A 20,941-nucleotide genomic window follows, 5' to 3' on the forward strand; every position below is an offset into this window, starting at 1 on the left:
AAGCTAAATTTACTTTTCGCGAAGTTTTTTGACTGCATTTTTGCTTCTCAAATCATGATTTCATGTAATATGGACACATAAACAATCGGTGCACACATCAGTATACACACAGACACACACAGACATACAAGCACATATCATTGACCTTGACCTAACTTGACCTGAAATGACCTCAGCAGCAAAAACCTGGTCGGGTAGTGTGACAAAGAGGTTCTAGCTGGCTTGGCACCAGAAAACGGCATCGTCATCGGTATATGATAAGCAGCGCACTGCGCACTTGATATCCAACGGTGACCCAAAACAGCAACATATTTTAGTTTGACCTGACCTGGAAGGTCAATGACTGACTTGAGAAGGTAAAGCTGGGTATCATTGGATTCGTCTCTTCCCAAAAAAATGGTCTTTACTGCGAAGCTCTATCTCCAACAGGAACGAAATGGCGCGGGGTGGCAACCCCCCCCCCCCCCCATGTGCGTTCTAGGATGGGAAAATGGCATGTGCGGGCGAGGGTTATAGCGGAAAACAAACTGTTCAAAATTGATGACGTAAAATTTTCGAACTCAATTTGAGCAATTCTACACCACGTAGCGCAAAAAAAGACCATCATTAGACTCCTCGTGACAAGCTGCATAGAATCATTAGACTATCTCAACTCAACACAAATGTTAAAGGAAATATATCACTTTTAACATGGGGTTTTGAAATGGAATAGCAGTTTTGTAGCTTGAACCGAGAATAGCACAAATCAGGAGCTTTTACGGCCCTGGCGATCACCCTAGGCAAAGATATTCCATTTCTCGTCCCGATAGGGGTCCTTGTAGAGGAATGCGGTCCTTGTATAGAGAAGTGCAGCCACGTCATTGTCAGCCAATCAGCATGCTGCTTACAGCCAATGCAGCATGCATATTGCGTAGGTTTGAACTACGCAATATGATTGGTCGACGCGTCATAAGCTTCCACGTCAAACATTGTGTAATATAAAATATAGTTCTCCCTATACTGATAATAAAAAGTAACCGTTTTCATAAAAGGTTCTATATTATTGTCTGATCATTTTGAGTTTTGAGCATAAAAAATCAGAAATCCATTGCAAAAAAAAACTGATAGCGGGAAAGTGAACTATTTCCTGTAAGGTTGGATGGTCACTTTAATAACGCTGTCAGGTTTCTCAAATAACGCATGGCTTGTAGCCAGTTGTAACCTTACTATGCCAGCTGCCTCCAAATCTCATATCTGGGCCGCACCGCCTACCCCTGAACTAGGGAAGCACCTGGTTTTACAGCGCGTGTTGAGCTCCGAGGAGCAGCTGGTTTTACGCTGGGACGCCGTCAGCGTGCCGTGGCGCGTTGGCCGGGTATTTTTGGGTTCCACACATGGTGGGATAAGTGGCCGCTCTGCTGTGCCTATATAATCCAGCCGAGGGCGGCGGCCAGCCAGTTCCGATCCAGGTCCGGCAGGGGTGAGCGGGCACGCGGGCCGCCATGGGTAAAAAGGTGAGTGCCGGCTCAGTGAGCAGTGGTAACCAGTAACCAGTGGTAACCAGGGGTAGCCAGCCCACACCATGGTGGAGGGTAAAAACAGGGCGCCTAGGCCGCCAGGCTGGGGTCAATTGATGCTCCACACCGTGGTCCTTTTTCGATTTTTAAGCGACGCCGAATGCGAGATAAAAAAATGAATAAGGATAGGCGTTTTGAAAATGTATCACCAGTCGACGTGATATGACGGACAAGAGGGTAAGTTATTCATCCAAACCCGAGTCCGAGGCTCTTATCCGATTTTTGAACGAGGCCGTATAACTGCCGTTAACTGCCGCAGGCCGTTAGCCGAGTACAAATTGCTGCAATATATTCGGCCGGGGTCATTGCAGTATGTTAGCAAGTACTTACAAAGCACATGTCTCCGGCTATTACACCTTTTTGCGCTAGCGAGCGCGGCGGGGCAAAGGATAGACGTGTGCCCATTGACCTATAGAAGTCGCGTGTGCCTTACAACGCCGCCAAAGATCCTCCAGCATGAGCGAGCCACCATAATCGGGGGCAGTGCTCCCCACCATCGTGATTTGCAGACGGTATCTGATATCTCCTAAATATCTTTAAAAGTCTGTATAGTCTTTCTTGAAGGTGTCGCGACTCTGAGGGGAGGGCGCCACCTGACCCACTCGCTGTTGAGCGGAAATGTTTGAGAGCCACTGAAGGCACTGACCGAAGCCAGACGCGCGGCCGCAGCCAACGCGGCGGGGCGTGGGGAGAGGTTGCGGATGGATGGGGGGGGGGGGGGCGTACGGTCACTTGTGGAAGTAAGCATTTACTCAACGAAAGCCACCCTACTCGCAGAAGATTTGAGATTTGTTTCACTACAAAGCTGAAATTTTGACCCGTCATCGGCACGACTATAATAGGTTTTTGGTATAGCCCAGAAACCCGTGCGCGAATATGAAAGACATCAGTTGCACCCGCTAACGGAATGCATCGTGGTTGCAGGTGCACCCGCGAGCGAATTCCAATCACAAAAAAACTTTTCTCTAGTCACTTAGTCCTTTATGTTCTCTTTTAATGAGCCGCTTAGTGAACGGCGATGTAGAATAATGTTTACCTTTCAGCCGTCTTCTTTTTTAAGTCCTTATTTGATGCCAGGCTGCCCCCCCCCCTCCCATGACCTGTTTACGTCGTTCAGAAGGCTTCTTCAGAGTAACTAGAGTTATGGCGGAACTTTGCTTCTTTGTGATTTTACGCGTCCCGCACACTGCGTTAACAGTGATTGGCGCCCACTGAGGCAGACCAGTGAGCGCCCAGCTGGTGAACCTTAGCGGCGCACGTATCCGCCTGGGGCGGTGGACGGGGTCAAGAGAGAGCGATACGAGCACGACCTCTGGCCGGCCTCCACTTGTTTCGACCCAGCTGTCAGCAGCTGGTGCCTGCGTCATTTAGCAGTTCTTCTACTGCTGGCGTAGGATCTTTTTTTGGGGTTAGGCCTTTTCGGTCCATTTAGACCATTTCAGAGCCAGAAGGATGATAGGAATTAGGGGGATATTGGTCTGGGCAGGCACCCTAGTGAGTCACCGGGGCTGAGCCCATCCCCAAGGACAGGCCGACGAGCCCCAAGGTACTTACTACTCACTGCACCCGGCTACGGGGTGCGCTCCCTCGGGAGCAGCGGTGCCGCTCCAAGGGAGCAGCCCGCATGAGATAAAGTTGCCTTTCCAGCCCGGAAGGGGTTGCGGCGTGGAGGAGAACGATTTCAGTATCCTGAGGATAAAAGCACTGAACGGTGTGAAGTAAGATCGTGTCACAGCGCAATTTGTATGATACACCCTACAGGCCATGACCGCACTGCTAGGGTCTTCAAACTGAATGGAATAGTTCGCCCAGCCGTCGCAACCCATGAAGTGATACTTTTAAGGGAGACTCACACCCTACTTAGTATGTTGCTCTGTTCGTAAGTTACGAACCCAGTGCTGGGTTCGTAGTGCTGCTGCTCAGCAGCTTGCGCCCTTTCTGAGCTGCAGGTGGCCGATCGAGTCCTGGCGGTGCGCGATGGCAACTAGGTAGACGTTTTCATGGACTGCTGACTGCTGAGTGTTGTGTTGAGCTATATGGACGCCGTGTCCGCCACCTTACCACATAAGACATTAGGAGTTTTTCGATTTAATGCTCCAGGGGGAGATCCCATCTTTGAATTAGAGATTTAATTGAATTTTTCTTTAAGTGTGCAACGACCAACGTAGACGAGCTAGCCTGGAATGACGCATTGACTGAAATGACTTAAATTCTTGAGCATTGAAAATGCGAATTCAGTTGTGTGTTTGATCACAATGCAGGCAAAAAAGAAAGAAACATAAACAAAACAAAAAACAAAAACAAGACACCAATTCAATCACTTTCATTCTGTTTTTCCTTGTGGACCGCACAGATCAAAAGCTATTTTAATCCGGCCCCCGATCAAAAGAGATGGTAGCCCAAACCTAGTCTGCTATGGAAGATTCAAGTTATTCTAAATTCATAAACTTTAATGCTAAATTGACTATAATTGAGAGTTTTGTTGAAGATGCATGACCAGATACGGAAAAAGCGAGATGCTGTCTTGTAGGTTAAATCATCTACTATCTGCGCCTTTTGAAACGTTTTTTTTTTCAATCTGAGGTACGCAAATCGTGTTCCCAAAAGGCTGAAAGTTACCATGTTTTACTTAAGACCCATTGGCGAAAATTCGGAATCTAACGAAATTGATCATTTTCACGGCTGATTTATGAAAATTCTAGACAAGAAACATAAAAAACTAGATGCTATCTGGTTGAAAATTGTATTGTCTATTACCGCTTTTTCAAGTGTTTTTTTATCTGAGACCGGCAAATCGTGTTCCCAAGAGACTGAAAGTAACCCTGTTCTACAGCGAGACAAATGCATGATTCTAATGTTTTATGAAATATTTCTTCGGTACTTAGTTACCATATGATTAATTGCAATGCTTCATTGGAAAGCTCAACACTGTGACTATAATCGGACTTTGCATTGCTATTTCATAGAACCACATTAAATAACATTTTATGCCGCCCTCTGTTCTCGTAGTGCCGCCCGCTGAAGTCATAGTGCCGCCCTCTGAGGTCATAGTGCCGCCCTCCGCAGTCTTCTTGAAGCTCCCTGAAGTCATAACGTCACGTTCTGAAGTCATAGCTTGCATTTTAACCCGCGCCCTGCTGGGGGGGGGGGGTGTTTAAGCCCCCCTTGTGGTTTTTCGCGAATATCTAAAAACGGCGGCGCTCCTTTGGTACACCTTATCACACATCAATTCTACATATGTTGTGAAATTTTCAGACCAAGGTCATTCAAGGTCAGGTCACCAGGTCACTTGACCTCACCTCATAAAAAGTTTCAATGTCTGCCATAGCTACACCGAGTGACCGATCGCTTTGAAACTTTCAGCGATTGCTAAGAGTAATAACATGTACACAATTTATATCTCAGAATTTTGATATCGATGACTTGAGGTCAGGTCAATTTTGCGACCTCTCCATTATAAATCAATGGGAGAAAATTGAAATGCGCCTCTTTTGGACGAAAGACATAATAAACACTCCCAAACACTGAATTACAAGTGGTTTATATACACTGAACATGAAAATGGTGTCCGTGACCCCCTGTTTATGCCCCTGAGGTCATCTCAGTTCACGAATGGTATCTAATAGTTTTTCGCAAATAACTTTTGATAGAGGCATGCTGACCAACGACCGCATTCGACCCGCCTGAGCGAGACGAACACGATGCTGGCAAAATCGCGGCTCTGCGGCCGTTTTATGCGAGGCTATTCACCAAAAACGGAGCCGTACCTTGGGGTACTTGACCTGACCTCAGAGGTCACCGGTTGACCTAGGACCATTAACCCGCGCCCTGCTGGGGGGGTGTTTGAACACCCCCCCCCCCCCTCCTGTGGTTTTTCGCGAATATCTCAAAAACGGCGGCGCGGAGCGCCGCCGTTTTTGGTACACCTTACCATACATCAATTCTACACATGTTGTGAAAATTTCAGACCAAGGTCATTCAAGGTCAGGTCACCAGGTCACTTGAAGTGACCTCACCTCATAAAAACTTTCAATGTCTGTCATAGCTACACCGAGTGACCGATCGCTTTGAAACTTTCAGCGATTGCTAAGAGCAATAGCATGTACAAAATGTATATCTCAGAATTTTGATATCGATGACCTAAGGTCAGGTCAATTTTGCGACCTCCCCATTATAAGTCAATGGGAGAAAATTGAAATGCGCCTCTTTTGGATGAAAGACATTATAAACACTCCCAAACACCGAATTACAAGTGGTTTAGACACACTGAACTTGAAAATGGTGTCCGTGACCCTTGTTTATGCCCTGAGGTCATCTTAGGTCACGAATGGTATCTAACAGTTTTTCGCAAATAACTTTTGATAGAGGCATGCTAGAGCGATGAAAACGTCTTAGATGTGTTCAGCTCGACGATACGGATCGACTGACATGCAACATGACCCTTTCCGGTCAGGTCATGACCTTGACCTGAGGTCAAATTTTCAAGTTGACCTTTCAAGGTCAAGACATAGTTCATTCGATGCGTCTTGACGAGAGGAACACGATGCCGGTAAAAGTAAGCTCGTACAAGGCTTGGGTCAAAAGTTATTGCAGAAAAACTGTTTTCGAAAAAATCGGCTATTTTTGCAGTTTTTGCCCCCTGCAGGCAAAACCGTTGACGTTAGGTCAAATCTGAGTGAATTACTCAGAAAGGGCGTTAATAGGGCTATCGAATGCGCTTTTCCGCGGCGCTGTAGCTCTATTGGTTCCCGAGTTATGCGTTGGCTTCTTGGAAATTTTCGACATTCGACCTGGAAATCGGCGAAATTTTGCCTTCAATGACCTCTGGTGACCTGACCTTTGACCTGACCAAAAAATTGACCGAAGTGATTTCGTCATTATTTTTTACGCTCTTTCGAACGCCGCCTTCCGCGTATCGCTACGTGGCCCAGGAGCCGAGTTACAAGGGGGGGGTGTTCAAACACCCCCCCCCCCCCAGCAGGGCGTGGAAATCCAGGACCCCCAGCAGGGCGCGGGTTAACCCGCGAGTTGCTGGGGGGGGGGCGTTAAACGCTTCCACTTTTTTCACCGGCCATAGCAAAAACGGCGCGCCGCAGGCGCGCCAAAATTTGGGTACTTGTAGGAAATTATTTGAAATTTATTGTGACAAAGTTTCAAAAAAATCGGTCGGAATATTTTTGAGATATCGAGGTTTTAGTGACGTTATGATTTATGAGTTTTTGACCAAAAATGGCGTATGTTCAAAAAATCATATAAAATCACAGAAGAGACATACAGACATGGCGTAAACGCCATTAGACTGCCAATACCATGAACAATCAAATGGTTATCTTCGATTATTGATAATCGTTCTGCATTTTCCAAAATCTTTAACTGAATCTTGGCAATTTCTCATGACTACTTCACGACCATGATACATGCATTTCTTAAATTGAACTTTTTGAACCAAACACGTACCTACACATATGATAAAATGAATGTCACCATCGTGTTCTACGCCCAAAATTACCACTAAAACATGTGTCACAGGCTACGAATATGGCAGTTTTGATTTTCGGGGATATGTGCCCACCCGGTTGACTTGACTGACCCCTACATGGAACTGACACTCTTGTATGCCTTATATGAAGGATTGTGCACCGTTTTGACAGAGTTTACGACGAGAGGCGCCCATTGCGAAGTCCTAAAGTCCATGCTACTGAAAGCCCGATTTCAGGTGTTTGACCTGACTTTGACCCGACCTGTGACCTCAAAATTCAACTTTAAAGTACTCATCTGAAGCGTCTCGTCGCGCTCTTTCGTTTGCCGCCACGTGCGTTTCGCTGCGCCTATTGGTTCTCGAGTTATCGGCTGGGGGCATTTAACGCCCCCCCCCCCCCCCCGCCAACGGTGGGTGGCGAAATACCCCAGCAACTGCCGGGTTAAGTCGGGTATCAATCTCTGCGTCTCGTAACGGCGCATACGCTCGCTTTTTTCCGCGACGCGCTAGCTCGACCAGGGGCGAAATGGCGAAAGGGGGTCGTACCCGCCCCCCTCGTATGTAGAAAACCAATAGGTCCGGCGAGGGTTAACCTTACCCGCCCACTCTGTTCAGTTCGGTTCGACCCGGTCTAATCAGTTTCAGCCCGCTGACTTTGGCCATCCGCATCCTTGACTGCTTAGCAGGGCTGGGAGGAAGGAGGTTCCCTGCCAACTACTTTGCACTCTGCAGTGCGAGGGCGAATTCTTAAAGTTTGTACATCTGGAACCGATCGGTACCACTACCTACCCAATCTACCAACATTAATTGAAAGAGAACAAGTCATTGAGCTGGTAGATAAGCATCCAAAAAGAAAATGTGGCAGAAACCGCTTCCTTCCTTATCCAAACTAGACGTAAAACCTCCGGAATAGGGGAGAGTGGGGTGGGTTGTATCAGTTTTTACTCCGAGACCCATAAACTCGTAACTATCCGTGATAAACTCATTATTTTCATACTATCCCCTTCCTTGATTCTTCTGCTTTTTTGTGAAAAGTAACTTTTCCGCTACCTCTACCAGTTTTTCTTCTACGGTCTGCCGAATAGAGCAATGTTTTTGATACAACTTGCCCCATGGCTTGGGTGAGTTGTATCACATGGTGGGGTAATTTGTATCACTATTTCACGTTTCAGGGAGTGTGCTTGCTACTGGTTTTGAACATAACAGCAACATTAAATGGGGTTAATACAATGTATAGGTATACTCAAAGGCTTCACTTTATTAGACCAAACTTAGGTCAATGCAATCCTAACGAAACATCAACAGACTAAGACGCAAAAGTGACCCGTTAAGAGCAAAGAAGCCAACACATTGTGCCGAAATGGAACGAGCATTGACTAGCTACCTACAAACGCGAGCCAGGGCTTAGCTTTCGCGATCAAAAGCAACATACCCATACATACATACATACATACATACATGTTACAACATACCCCACCCGGCTCTGATACAACATGTACCTAGCCGCCATCTTGGAAAAACATCCTCGTGCTAAAAAAAACAGCGGACAGCTGGAGAAATCCGTTTTCACTCACGCAGCCTTAGAACCTACCCTCACCACCGCTACGGAGATCTTTCAAATTCGTGCACATCTAAATGCCCAGAACACACATTTTCTTGCAACTTATTTTTTTAGAATGACATTAAAAAAACATAAAATCGGCTCTCACCTCGAGACGCGTCCACTCAGCCACAAGACAGAACAGGGAAAGAAGGCGCCCGGAAAACCTCGTCGGCTGGTCGTGTCGCGAGCGCCATCCATTGGATAAGTTTGGCACAATTCGCCCTGATACAACTTGGACATGATACAACTCTCCCCGCTCTCCCTTTCAAGAAGTACGGCGATATTGATCATACTTTTGTGGAATTTGTTAATTTAATATGATACGAAAAGCTCATTTTCGGTCGTCACAACTTGTACGGACATTCCAAACAGGTTTTCGAACCTTCCAAAACTTGTACGGATTCTGTCCGTAGTGTCCGTAGTGGTGGCGACGCCCATGGTAGTAACTCACCAATTCACACTATTACACCTTCCAATGCATCCTCACAAGAAAGAAAGGCGCCACAATTCAATTGCTTGGTACGCCACATTGAGTATAGCACCAGTAATAGCGCCTTTTGGGGCGACTAGCGGAGCGAGCGAGGGGGTGAGTCTTGCACGTGCGAAATTTCGAGGGGTACCTCCAACTGACTTGTGCACGGCACCCTACTGACCGGTTTCTAGCGATGTGCCAAATTTGAGCACAATCGGCCCAGCCGTTTTCGAGATCTGGGAGCGGCACCCTGCCCGTGCGCACGTGCAAAATGGGTCCCAACTGACTTGTGCACGGCACCCTACTAACTGGTCCCTAACCGTGTACCAAATCTGAGCGCCATCGGTCCAGCCGTTCTCGAGATCTGAAAACGACCCCTGCACGTGCGCATGTGCAGCAGCACCCCAACTCTGGCACATGGATATGCATTATGCAGTGCCTAGTGAGTGCCTACCTACATGCCAACTTTCAGCGGAATCGGCCAAGTAGTTACCGAGATATTGCAATAATTACAAAACTGACACCTCTTCGTTTTGCACGTGGCACGTGCATAAGGGGTCACCCACATGTGCATCGGGAATAGTCCAATACTTGGTAGAAGGAATGAAGCTACCCTACAAAAATTACCGCATGTAAATCGGTCAAGTGGTTGCTGAGATATAAGCCTCGCAAAAGCGTCCGCACGGCCGGCCGGCCGCTCATACTCAGAAATTTCCGTTAATCTAAGGAAAGACTAACTACACACACAGAAATATTGAGCGGAAAAACGGTGTTATTGAAAGTACCAAAAGGAACATTTTTTTGGTGTAAAATTACTCTGTTTTCTGGGTAAAAGAACACTTATATGTGTGTTTTGCTAGCTTCGGAGTGCTTCACTATTGTGTAGGAGAACCGCTTTCAGTGTAACTTTACCGCGGATCTCGCGTTACATTTACGCACAAATATGTGTTTTTGGTAAAAAGTACCAAAAGGAACACTCGCGTGGTAATCGTACACAAATTCATGACGGTAAATTTACACAAATATGACGGTTATTATAACGATTTTTTCTGGTAAAGCTAATGTTGGGCCCGCAAAATTTGTAACGCAAGCGACACGCGGCGGGACGTTGTCGCCAGCCGCGAGCCTTATAGCTAAATGCAACGAAACATTGTGATGCTCAATGCCTACCCCATGCTGCAAACACGTTTGTTTGTTTGTCGTTTATTGTTAAGAATCGACATCACATCTGACGGAAATAAAAGTTAGATTAGCGTATATACCTTATCATGTATATAAGCTGATATTTCACAACGCATGGGCGCCGCTACAGGTCGCAGCCACCGCCCGTCTCCCGTCAACTGCCCGTAATTAATTAATAAATAAAAAATATATCATCTGTACGCACTACTTCACTGTGCCAAAATTATCGTTCATTTAATTAGCCATCGGCTCTCTGTTGCCTATCTGGCAAAATATTAGCATACCTATACCTAATTAACCCTAGAAAGGCATGAAAGTGCATCCATTATTTTCATAACACGACAGCAGCTCAGTTGAAAAATTACAAGCCCACCTTAGCACTCCTACAAAGCTGGATAATTTCCAGCAGCTCCTCCAATGTCGCTCCGCTTCAGATTTCAGACTCGGTCTTGATTGCAGTTATCGGACGATGACCACAATGCAGTATTTCACTTATTATTCACTTAGTCACTCATTACTCAGCTTATTATCGAACTAGATAAACACCACAGCACTGTTTTATCTCACTGATCGCACAAGAATGGGCAAACCCACTCTGCGCACTGCAGCCACAACACTCCCCCGCCGGCCCCCGCGGTCCCCGGCGCACAACTGACCGATTGCGAAAATGGCGCCGCCGCCGTCAGCATATAGCTAGAAATTTCGCTAAATTTACACTGGTTGACGTCAACGAACGGTGCTCTGGATGTGTACCGCAATTACCAGTGCGACACAACACTCATTCGCGTATGGATACACTTGCTTTGCCTGGAAACATATCAGTTAGGTATTTGAACATCTGTTATGCTGTTACATTATCCTGTTTTGCGTAAAGATGCTTGTGTGGTGTAATAAAACTGCCGATGTTTGTTAGATAACCAATAAACGTCGTATAAAAACAAACTTATTCTTGATTCCTTTACTTATTATGGCGTTGTGCGACGGATACCTTGCTTATTTATCACGACAATACTTAAACTAAAGATATTTTACTAAGTGAAGCAGAACTTTGAAGCTACTTGAACTATTTACGAGTATATTGAACTTGACATCGCTCAATATTTCTGTGTGTGTACGCTCGCTTCGCTCGCTCCGTAAAAAACTATCGGCATCACTAAAATCCGTCATGCCATTCTGCGGCAGAATATTCTTCCGTGACGTCATACGTTGGAAGCTCCGCCTCTTGCTCCGCCCACTGATGCCTACTGCGCATGCGTTATGGAATAATATTCATAATAATAAACATTGTAATGACGCCCGGCTCCAGATTGGCTTTAGGCTGGCGGAGCAAAAAAAAGAAACATATTTCGCGCTGAAACAGGTCTGCGATCTATGATATATATGTCATAGGTATTCAGACACATTTTAGAAGCCTAGATTTCTTTTTACGACCGACTTCTCGTCATTATAAATTGCACAGATTTGACCTTGTTTGACTTCCCTCTGACGTCACAGGTCAAATATCGAGATCATCGATATCGTATTTGGTGCATCTTGATGAGCTTATTCGAATGCTGTTTGAAATTTCCGATCCGGGTATTTGTTCCAGAGATACGACGGGGGGCCCTCCCCCCACAGGATCTGGAACCTGCCAGACCTCAACGGGGCGCGGGTTAACCCGGCACCGCCTGGGCTATTTCCGTACCCACGACAGCCTGGGGGGGGTCGGATCCGACCCCCCCCCCTGTTATCTCGAGAACCAATGGTCGCATCGAGCCCCGCGAGGCGGCGTTCGAAAGGACTTTACGAGACCTTCCCAAGGCACTCCCAAGCAAAGATCCCAAGCAAAGATTTTAAGATTGAGGTCAACTTTCGGGTCAAGGTCAGGTCAAAGGTCAAATTCTGGGGTTTTGCATGATTAGGCTTACGGACAGCGGAATCGATAGCTGCTGCTCGAAACTCACCAAAAATGACCTCAAAGACCTAGTGAAGGTACCATGTGCGTATTGGAGTCATACTAAGTACGGGTCATGGTCAGGTCAGGTCACGAAAGGTCACGGTTTTCACTTTCTGCTACATGGGCGTGCGACACATGTTTTATGGCTTATTTTTCACGCCGAATCCGATGGTAATGGTTATGTGACAGCAAGTCACTGTGCTGGTGATAAGTGTGCATTGAAAGCACACAAATTGTTTATACCATACATTACTAAACGAGGGCTAAGAAAAAAGGTCTATTTTTAACTTTTTATTTTTGACATAAAAATGCGCTTTTCTAGACGAGCTTTGTCCCAGAAATCTAGTGGTGCCATTTGTTTTCACATGCGATGTTCAGAAGTGCCGCTAATTCACGAAAATGCTTATGACGTCACCATGCCCTATGCATGTTGGAGCTATTTTTTACAATTTGGGGGTCAAAAATCAAGATAGAAAGTTGAAATTTGGGACATCTAATGTTCTAATAGAGCTCTATAACAAAAATTCCGTTTTTTTTTGGAAATTCTCAAAATTTTGGATTTTATTAGGTGTTTTCCATAAAATATAGTTTGACTTTTTAGGGGTAAAAACGCATTTTATGGAAAATCCCAGATAGCCATTTTAAAAAACTCGCTCAGCTGCGTCTATTCATGGCCTTAATTTGCAATTTGCTTTAAACCCTGATTTTTGGCGATTTTTTAAACATTTACCACTTTTTGACTGAAAACGCCATGTAGTTACAGGGTGACACAAAAAAAGCGGTCATCACCAAAATTCGAATAACTTCGGAAGTTTTATTCAGATCATCACCAAACTTCGGCCACTTTAGGTCACACCTGGGGCATTCCACGATAGATCGTACCAGGCCCGTCACCCTCATCTCTCAGATTTTAATGAAAATCGGTCCTAGGGGTAATCATAGGCCCCAAAGACGCCTGGCAAAATATCAGACTTCGCAGATCAAAACTTTTTGAGTTATATTGCATTACATTTTTTTTAAACTTCGGTTTGTAACGGTGAGTTTGATGGCCTATAACTCAAGAACGGGTTAAGCAATTAACAAACAGTAAACAACACTAAGCTTGCGATGAATCAAAAATTAATATTACAATTTAAAAATTTCAAAGAAAAATTTTCATTGTTGAGCAAAAACCTTAATCTTTTTTCATTTGCCTCTAATGACTTTTGGGACCAGAATTTTTCACATTTTTATTTTTTTCAAAATAAACTTCGTCATTGCAAATCGACATGCAAAAAATTAGAAAGGTGTTTTTTTCTATAAATTCCTCATTTTCCCGCAAACAAAATGGGTTTCGGAGGGGTTGATACGACCCCAGCACGCCGTTTCGCTTCTAATAGAGCTAGAGCCTCGCGGAAAAAACGAGCGTGTGTGCCGTTACAAGTCGCAGCGATTGGTACCCGATTTTAAGGTCTCAGATTAACCGGTAGCGTCTGAGGTCAGGTCAAGTGACTGAAGTTACGGGTTCGGTTTTTAGTAAATAACTTCGCAAAAAATGGCCGCAGAGCCGCGATTTTGGTATCATTGTGTTCGCCTAGCTCAGGTGCATCGAATGGTATACTTTTTGCTAGGGTGAAGTCAACTTAAGTAGTTGACCTCGGGTCAAGGTCAGGTCAGAGCCCCTCAAGTCATGAAGCTGGGCAAAGGGTATCATATGGCATATCATTCGATTCGGAAGGTCTTCCCGAGTCCATTGGTGGCTTTCCCGACTCTCTAGCTTCATTTGATCGGGAGTTATCGACGAAAAACTCGTACGACCCTAGTGACGTCATAAATGACGTCACGCAAGGTTAACAATGCAAAAGTGAAGCATTGGACTTTGCAAGGAGTGCATGAAATCACGATACCATGTACGTGAGATAGTTTTAGATCATTCTCGGCGCCAAAATAACAGTTTTTATATTTTCCCATTGACTTATAACAGTGATGTCACGTGACCGACCTGACCTCATGTAACCTTAAAAAATTCCCAGATATACAAGTTGTGAGACCTCTGGAGGACACCATGTATGCGTCCTGTAACTTTCAGCTCGGACAGCTATGATCATTGGCGTCCAAAACAATGTCAGAACCAAACAGCCTTTTTCACCCTCGCGTTTATAAGAAAGAGGGTTGGATGAACCCTCTTTTCACTTTTTTCAGATGACTTAGACTTCAATTGAAATTTTAGTAACCCGTGATGTCACAAGGCAGCTTTACCACGCCATTTGTAAGCTCCCCTCCCGAAATCACTATTCGAAACCGTTATCGTGACGTAAAATAAATACATTTATAGAAAGAACACCTTCCTAATTTTTTGCATACTTCTTAACAATGAGCCAAATATTTTTTTTAAAGAAATAAAAATTCAAAAAAAATTGGTCCCAAAGTTCAAGAAATGCAAATGAAAGAAAACTCGATATGTCATATATCCAAAATAGCGTATTTTTCGAAATTTCAAAAATACATATTAATCTCTGTTTCATTGCCAGTTCAGTGTTATACAACATTTGGCATTTGAATAATCCCTCTTAGAGTTGCAGCCCACCAAACTTAGCGCTGCAAAGCAAGATCCAAAAAATGTTATACACCATAACTCAAAAAATACTTATCTCATAAGCATGAAATTGTTACAGGTGGATTCAGAGCCCCTGATTACCCCTGAAACCACTTCTCGTCAAATTCCGAGAGATGAGGGTGTCAAATTGGAAAAAAAGTGGTACGATCTATCGTGGAATGCCCCACCTATGTAGCAGACATCCACCAAGTTTCAAGTCTTCACTACGAATACTTTTAGTACAGTGTGTGTTTTACGGACGCTCCACAATGTGCTCCAGGTGAGCGCCCCGGCGCTGCAGGGCGTAGGCACACCTGCATCCGGCGGGCAAAGTTGCCGATAACCCGATAAGAATAACGTTTCAGGTGTAGCACACCCCCTGAGCACTGTCTCCAGAGGCCATTGCACTCTGTAAAGTGCACAGCCATCGGGTTATCGACAACTTTGCCCGCCGGATGCAAGTGTGCCTACACCCTGCAGCGCCGTGGCGCTCACCTGGAGCACATTGTGGAGCGTCAGTAAAACACACACTGTACTAAAAGTATTCGTAGTGAAGACTTGAAACTTGGTGGATGTATGCCACATAGGTGTGACCTTAAGTGGCAGAAGTTTGGTGATGATCTGAATAAAACTTCCGAAGTTATTCGAAATTTGGTGATGACCGTTTTTTTTTTGTGTCACCCTGTACATACATCACTAAAATCGACATACCTAAAAAAATTGGAAAATATTTCTTAAAAATTACACAGGAGACGTCAAATTGATGGGGAAGAAGGTATGCCAAGTTTCAAGTTGATAGCGTAAGCGGTTCATGAGTTATTCAAGAAAAACGGAGGGGGGGTCGAATCCGATCCCCCCCCCAGGCGGTCGCGGGTTAAGCCACTTCATCATCAAACTATACATTTCGTGGCGGCCTGATACCCCGCTTAAAAGTAAAAATGTTGGACATGTCTAAAATCTCTTTGGGCAGTCGGTTCCACGCTGAGTCAGCCCTATGCGTGTTTTGGTAACGGAGAAACAGCACAATAATAAATACACACATACAGTTGGTGCACACGCTAAACATACATGTGGTCCTACAGGGCGCGATCCCTGTCTGTTGTCAGGTAACCTTGCTTACATTGGATAGCTCTTCATGTCATTGACCTTTTATCGATCGCGCCCTGTAGGACCACATGTATGTTTAGCGTGTGCACCACATTTGTATTTATACGTGTTTTTGATTGGCAACAAGCCGCACTTTCGGTAGGTGCACCTGTTCTGTATCTGTCAGGCGCGTGTCATGAGTCGCCACATCACATCGACGTTTGAACATGTCTCGCACAACGTTCTTGGGCTACCTCATCTCCTTTAACACCCTGACACGTTCTGGGTTAACAGCAACACCCTCTGCAGACACAGGTGTCTGTGTGGAGACACCTGTGTGTCAAGTGTGGAGAGGTGTCAGGTGTCAGGTGTCAAGTGTGGAGATTTTCGGGTTCAAGGTCTTGAACCCGAAAATCTCCACACTTGGCAGTCGCAACTTACACTTGTTCATGTTGAGTTGTCCAGTTGCCCGTGACGTCAGCTGTTCGCGGACACAACTGTTCGTTTATGTTGTTTATGTTGTTTATAGTTTGTTTGTTTGTTTATTTGGAAAATTAAACAAACACAAAACCCTGGTCTGTTCCCTTCTCTCGCATTAGTTTGATGATGCCTTCTAAGTTTTGTTGACTTTTCTTCCCAAGTCTTTTCTTAAATCTGGAAGTAGTAATTTGATTATTTTTGGTGTCTACTATTTTATCGTTCATCCTGCTCTTCTTGTGGCTCTGTTTGGTGCAGTCTCTTTGCCCTCCTTCCTCCTCGCGCGGCGTCTGCTGAAGACGGGAGTCGCTCTGAGCCTCCCTCCCCTGGGCAGGGTCTGGCTAAGTCTCCCTTCCTCCGTCCCTGTCTCCAGGGTCTGCTGGAGCGTCTGGACGCCGGAGAGGTGGTGATCGGCGATGGCGGCTTTGTGTTCGAGCTGGAGAAGCGCGGCTACGTCAAGGCGGGCCCGTGGACGCCCGAGGTGTGCCTGGAGCATCCCGAGGTGGTGCGCGGACTGCACCGCGAGTTCCTGCGCGCCGGCTCCGACGTCATGCAGACCTTCACCTTCTACGCGTCCGACGACAAGCTGTGCAACCGCGGCAACGAGGCGGGAGTGAAGTTCACTGTGAGTCATTGTCCGGGCTGGCGGCGTGCGTATGGCCGCGGCCCGCCTCAGTGCCGTCCATTTATCCGGTCCAGTGCAAACAGGATAATCCACGTGATTATCATTGGTGTCAATTTTATATTTTTTTATTTTACTTAACCCGCGCACCTGCGGGGGAGCGGTAACCCCCCCCCCCCACACACACACACACACATACATCGAGGTTTTTCGTCAATAGCCAAAAAGTTGTTGCGCGTAGTGTCGCAAAATTTGGTGTGCTATTTTCTCATCAATAATACACATTGTTTGCAAGTTATGACCTTCAGATGCAATTAAGACGGCCGGGCCCTTTGAAAGTTGAAGATGCAATGAGCCCATAGGCAGGTACAGGGACCCGCAGTTGCTTGTGCACATTTATTGTGCTTACAATTGACGACTTACAATTGTGCTTTTATTTGCTAACTACTGGCCAGCGGAGAAGAAATTTGTGGCACAGCGTATAGGGGAATAGCACATGTTGCCTCAGACAGACAGACAGACAGACAAAACTTTATTCCAGACCATAATGGTCCATAAAAAACCCTTCACATCATAAAAACACACACAAACACACATGCTAAAAAAAAGACACACACTGCAGCCTAAAACACAGGGGAGTCAGGTGACATCCATGTCTGCCCTTGTATACAGCCTTCCCAGCCATGACCTCCTGATCCTTGACTGGTACCTCAAACTGCTCAAACATATAGCTGCCATGATACCGTTGTTGCTCAGATCAACCCTTTTCATGAATTTATATATTAAGCCTCTAATGACAGCCTCACATAAGGGTACTCTAAAGAATGCACAGGTAGCACTGGTACACTCAAACTTTGATAGCCCTAAGGTCCTTTTAAGAAGGTTATGATAACTAGTGACAAACCTCTTCATAGTTCCTTTTTTGAAACACCACCACAACTGCGAACAATACATAGGCTTACAATGAGCATTAAACAATTTCATCTTTACATCAGTACCTACTACACATGTGAAACTTCCTCAACATTGCGTTCCCTTGGCGAAGCAAGACACGAGTCTGATTCTATGTCTGCATCATCGGACAAGGATGAAAGCCTCCTAGGATGAATTTTATGCATGATTCCTCTTATAGCCATAGATATTCTTCCAAAACTGTAATTGCGCTATTTTCCTGTCCTGGCTGCCTCCCTAGATCCCGTCCTTGGCATCGCCAATACCAAGGTATATAAAAAGAAACACTGCCAATACCTTACGCTCCCGATACGTGAATGAAAGTCACGTGACTACCACGGGTTTGCGTGCGTGTTTGCGCTCAGTACTAACACACCCACTCCGGGGGCCGGTCTGTAGCGGGGAGGGGTAGAACGCCAGAGAACTCCCGGTCTGTAGCGGGTAGAACTGTAGCGGTAGAACTCCCGGTCTGTAGCGGGTAGAACTGTAGCGGTAGAACTCCCGGTCTGTAGCGGGTAGAACTGTAGCGGTAGAACTCCCGGTCTGTAGCGGGTAGAACTGTAGCGGTAGAACTCCCGGTCTGTAGCGGGGAGGGGTAGAACGCCAGAGCTCCAGACCCGCTACAGACCCGGGGGCCGGTCTGTCCATTCATGAACGTATAAATTCATGGCGCAGGCCATGACCTGGCTTGTGCCTTGTGTACACCAAATTATGCTTTTTTTCTTCTCCTCGGCAGTGGCGTCAGTGTCTGTGCGCACTGCGCAGTAAGCCGTTCTGACTTCTGACCGTCGCCGTGCGCGGCGCCAGTGTCGGTGTATGTAGTTCTGACCGTCGCCGTGTGCGGCGCCAGTGTCAGTGTGTATAGTTCTGACCGTCACCGTGTGCGGCGCCAGTGTCGGCAGGTAAATGATGCTGCCTGCCGGCTGGCGCACGAGGTGGCCGCCGAGGGGGACGCTCTGGTGGCCGGCGGCATCTCCCAGACGCCCTCCTACCTCAGCGGCCTCGGCAAGAAGGCCACCCAGGCAGAGTTCAAGAAGCAGGTGGACGTTTTTGTTGAGAACAAAGTCGACTTTTTGATCGCCGAGTACTTTGAGCACGTTGAGGAGATGGAGTGGGCCATCGAGTCTCTGGCGAGCAGCGGCCTGCCCGTGTGCGCCACCATGTGTATCGGTCCCGAGGGCGACCTGCACGGCGTCTCGGCTGGCCAGTGCGCCGTGCGCATGGCGCGCGCCGGAGCGCACGCCGTCGGCGTCAACTGCCACTTTGACCCGTTCGTCTCGCTGGAGGCCGTGCGGCTGATGAAGGAGGCACTGGCCGAGGCCGGACTGAAGGCGCACCTGATGGCCCAGCCGCTGGCAATCTGGACTCCGGACACCAAGAAACAGGGCTTCATTGACCAGCCCGAGTTCCCTTTCGGTGAGTCGGCAGGGCGTCTGGTAATGGCGTCACAACTCTTCACAACCCTGCAGATTCTGGGTAACAGTATCTTAACCCCGCGGCTTCTGGATAACAGTCCCAACCATCACCTGTGTTGACCTTTTTACAGCTCGTCTTACGTATGGGGGCGGGATACGTAGGACCCTCCCCTGCCGTTTGGCCCCTGATCGAGCTACAGCTTCGCGGAACAACTAGCGTTTTGCCCGCGACGAGAGGAAGTTGATGAGTGTGCTCCGTCCCTCTATCACCGACTGTGTGCTCCGTCACTGAGTGTGTGCTCCGTCCCTCCATCACCGACTGTGTGCTCCGTCCCTCCGTCACCGACTGTGTGCTCCGTCACCGACTGTGTGCTCCGTCACCGACTGTGTGCTCCGTCCCTCTGTCACTGAGTGTGTGCTCCGTCCCTCCGTCGCTGAGTGTGTGCTCCGTCCCTCCGTCACTGAGTGTGTGCTCCGTCCCTCTTTGCTGACTGCGTGCTCCGTCTCTCGGTCACTGACTGTGTGCTCCGTCTCCTGCCGACAGCGCTCGAACCGCGCATCATGACGCGCTGGGAGATTCAGAAGTACGCACGCCAGGCGTACGAGCTGGGCGTGCGCTACATCGGCGGCTGCTGCATGTTCCAGGCGTACCACATCCGGGCCGTGGCCGAGGAACTGCGCGAGGAGCGCGGTAAACTGCCGGCCGCCCACCAGAAGCACGAGCTGTGGGGCGGCGGCCTGCTGCTGCACACCAAGCCGTGGGTGCGCGCGCGCGCCAGCAGGGAGTACTGGTCGCGGCTGAGTCCGGCCACCGGCCGGCCGTACTCGGCGGCCCTGTCTCGGCCGGCCGGCTGGGGCGTCACGGCCGGCCACCAGGAGCTGCTGCAGCACAAAGAGCCCACCACCCAGCACGAGCTGGACGCCGTCAACGACAAGTTTAAGGAAGCTGAGGCATAGTGCTGCACTGGGGCGAAAAGCCTGAAGCTCGACCGCAGCACGGCTAGCCCAGAAGGGCCGCGCCAACACTATCAGATGGCCTGAGGGCGAGCTCTAGGCAGGCTGCATTTGAAAGCCACTTTTTGTGGTAATCTGCAATAAACACACGTGTATGGAATGAAGACTAATCGAAGCAGGTTGTCTGAGCGAACAGAGGCGCGGGTGATCAGATCGCGGGGATCTCTCGTTCTCGTTTTTTTCTGCGGCTGACTAGTATGATACCAGGAACACTGTATTAGTGTATGTGTTTAAGTCAATACATCAATACCTCGGTATAAGTGCAGCGCAGCGTGTCGCCGGCCGCGAAACGCTCTGTGGTGGAGAAAAGCATACGTATAGGCGCGGGACTTGGGAGCTGCAGAGACGTCTCGTGGGGAGGAGGGGCAGCTGAGAGACGTCTCGTGGGGAGGAGGGGCAGCTGAGAGACGTCTTGTGGGGAGGAGGGGCAGCTGAGAGACGTCTCGTGGGGAGGAGGAGCAGCTGAGAGACGTCTCGTGGGGAGGAGGGGCAGCTGAGCTATTCTAACTTTCCGGTCGAGGAGGGGCCTAATGTATTCAGTCCCCCCCCCCATACACACACACACACACCAAC

At 47.5% G+C, this 20,941-nt stretch overlaps 1 protein-coding gene across 1 annotated transcript; it reads left to right on the top strand.

The window, feature by feature from the left end:
* The first annotated feature begins 1,283 nt into the window (after positions 1-1,283).
* LOC122372336 (betaine--homocysteine S-methyltransferase 1-like) lies at positions 1,284-20,633 on the top strand. The gene is made up of 4 exons (XM_043349428.1): positions 1,284-1,493; positions 16,740-16,991; positions 18,833-19,355; positions 19,899-20,633. Exons 1-4 carry the CDS (start codon positions 1,482-1,484, stop codon positions 20,309-20,311), a joined length of 1,200 nt encoding a protein of 399 aa, XP_043205363.1. The 5' UTR covers positions 1,284-1,481; the 3' UTR covers positions 20,312-20,633.
* Positions 20,634-20,941: the final 308 nt, after the last annotated feature.

This window comes from Amphibalanus amphitrite, unplaced genomic scaffold (assembly GCF_019059575.1).
Source record: "Amphibalanus amphitrite isolate SeventyFive unplaced genomic scaffold, NRLGWU_Aamphi_draft 001347F_arrow, whole genome shotgun sequence".
NCBI lineage: Eukaryota > Metazoa > Arthropoda > Thecostraca > Balanomorpha > Balanidae > Amphibalanus > Amphibalanus amphitrite.

What these genes read in the sequence shown, in the direction of transcription:
- LOC122372336 (XM_043349428.1), top strand. An exon ending in AGGCGGGAGTGAAGTTCACT is followed by an intron (nt 16,992 to 18,832) that starts GTGAGTCATTGT and finishes GTGCGGCGCCAG; the next exon opens with TGTCGGCAGGTAAATGATGC. An exon ending in CCAGCCCGAGTTCCCTTTCG is followed by an intron (nt 19,356 to 19,898) that starts GTGAGTCGGCAG and finishes TCCTGCCGACAG; the next exon opens with CGCTCGAACCGCGCATCATG.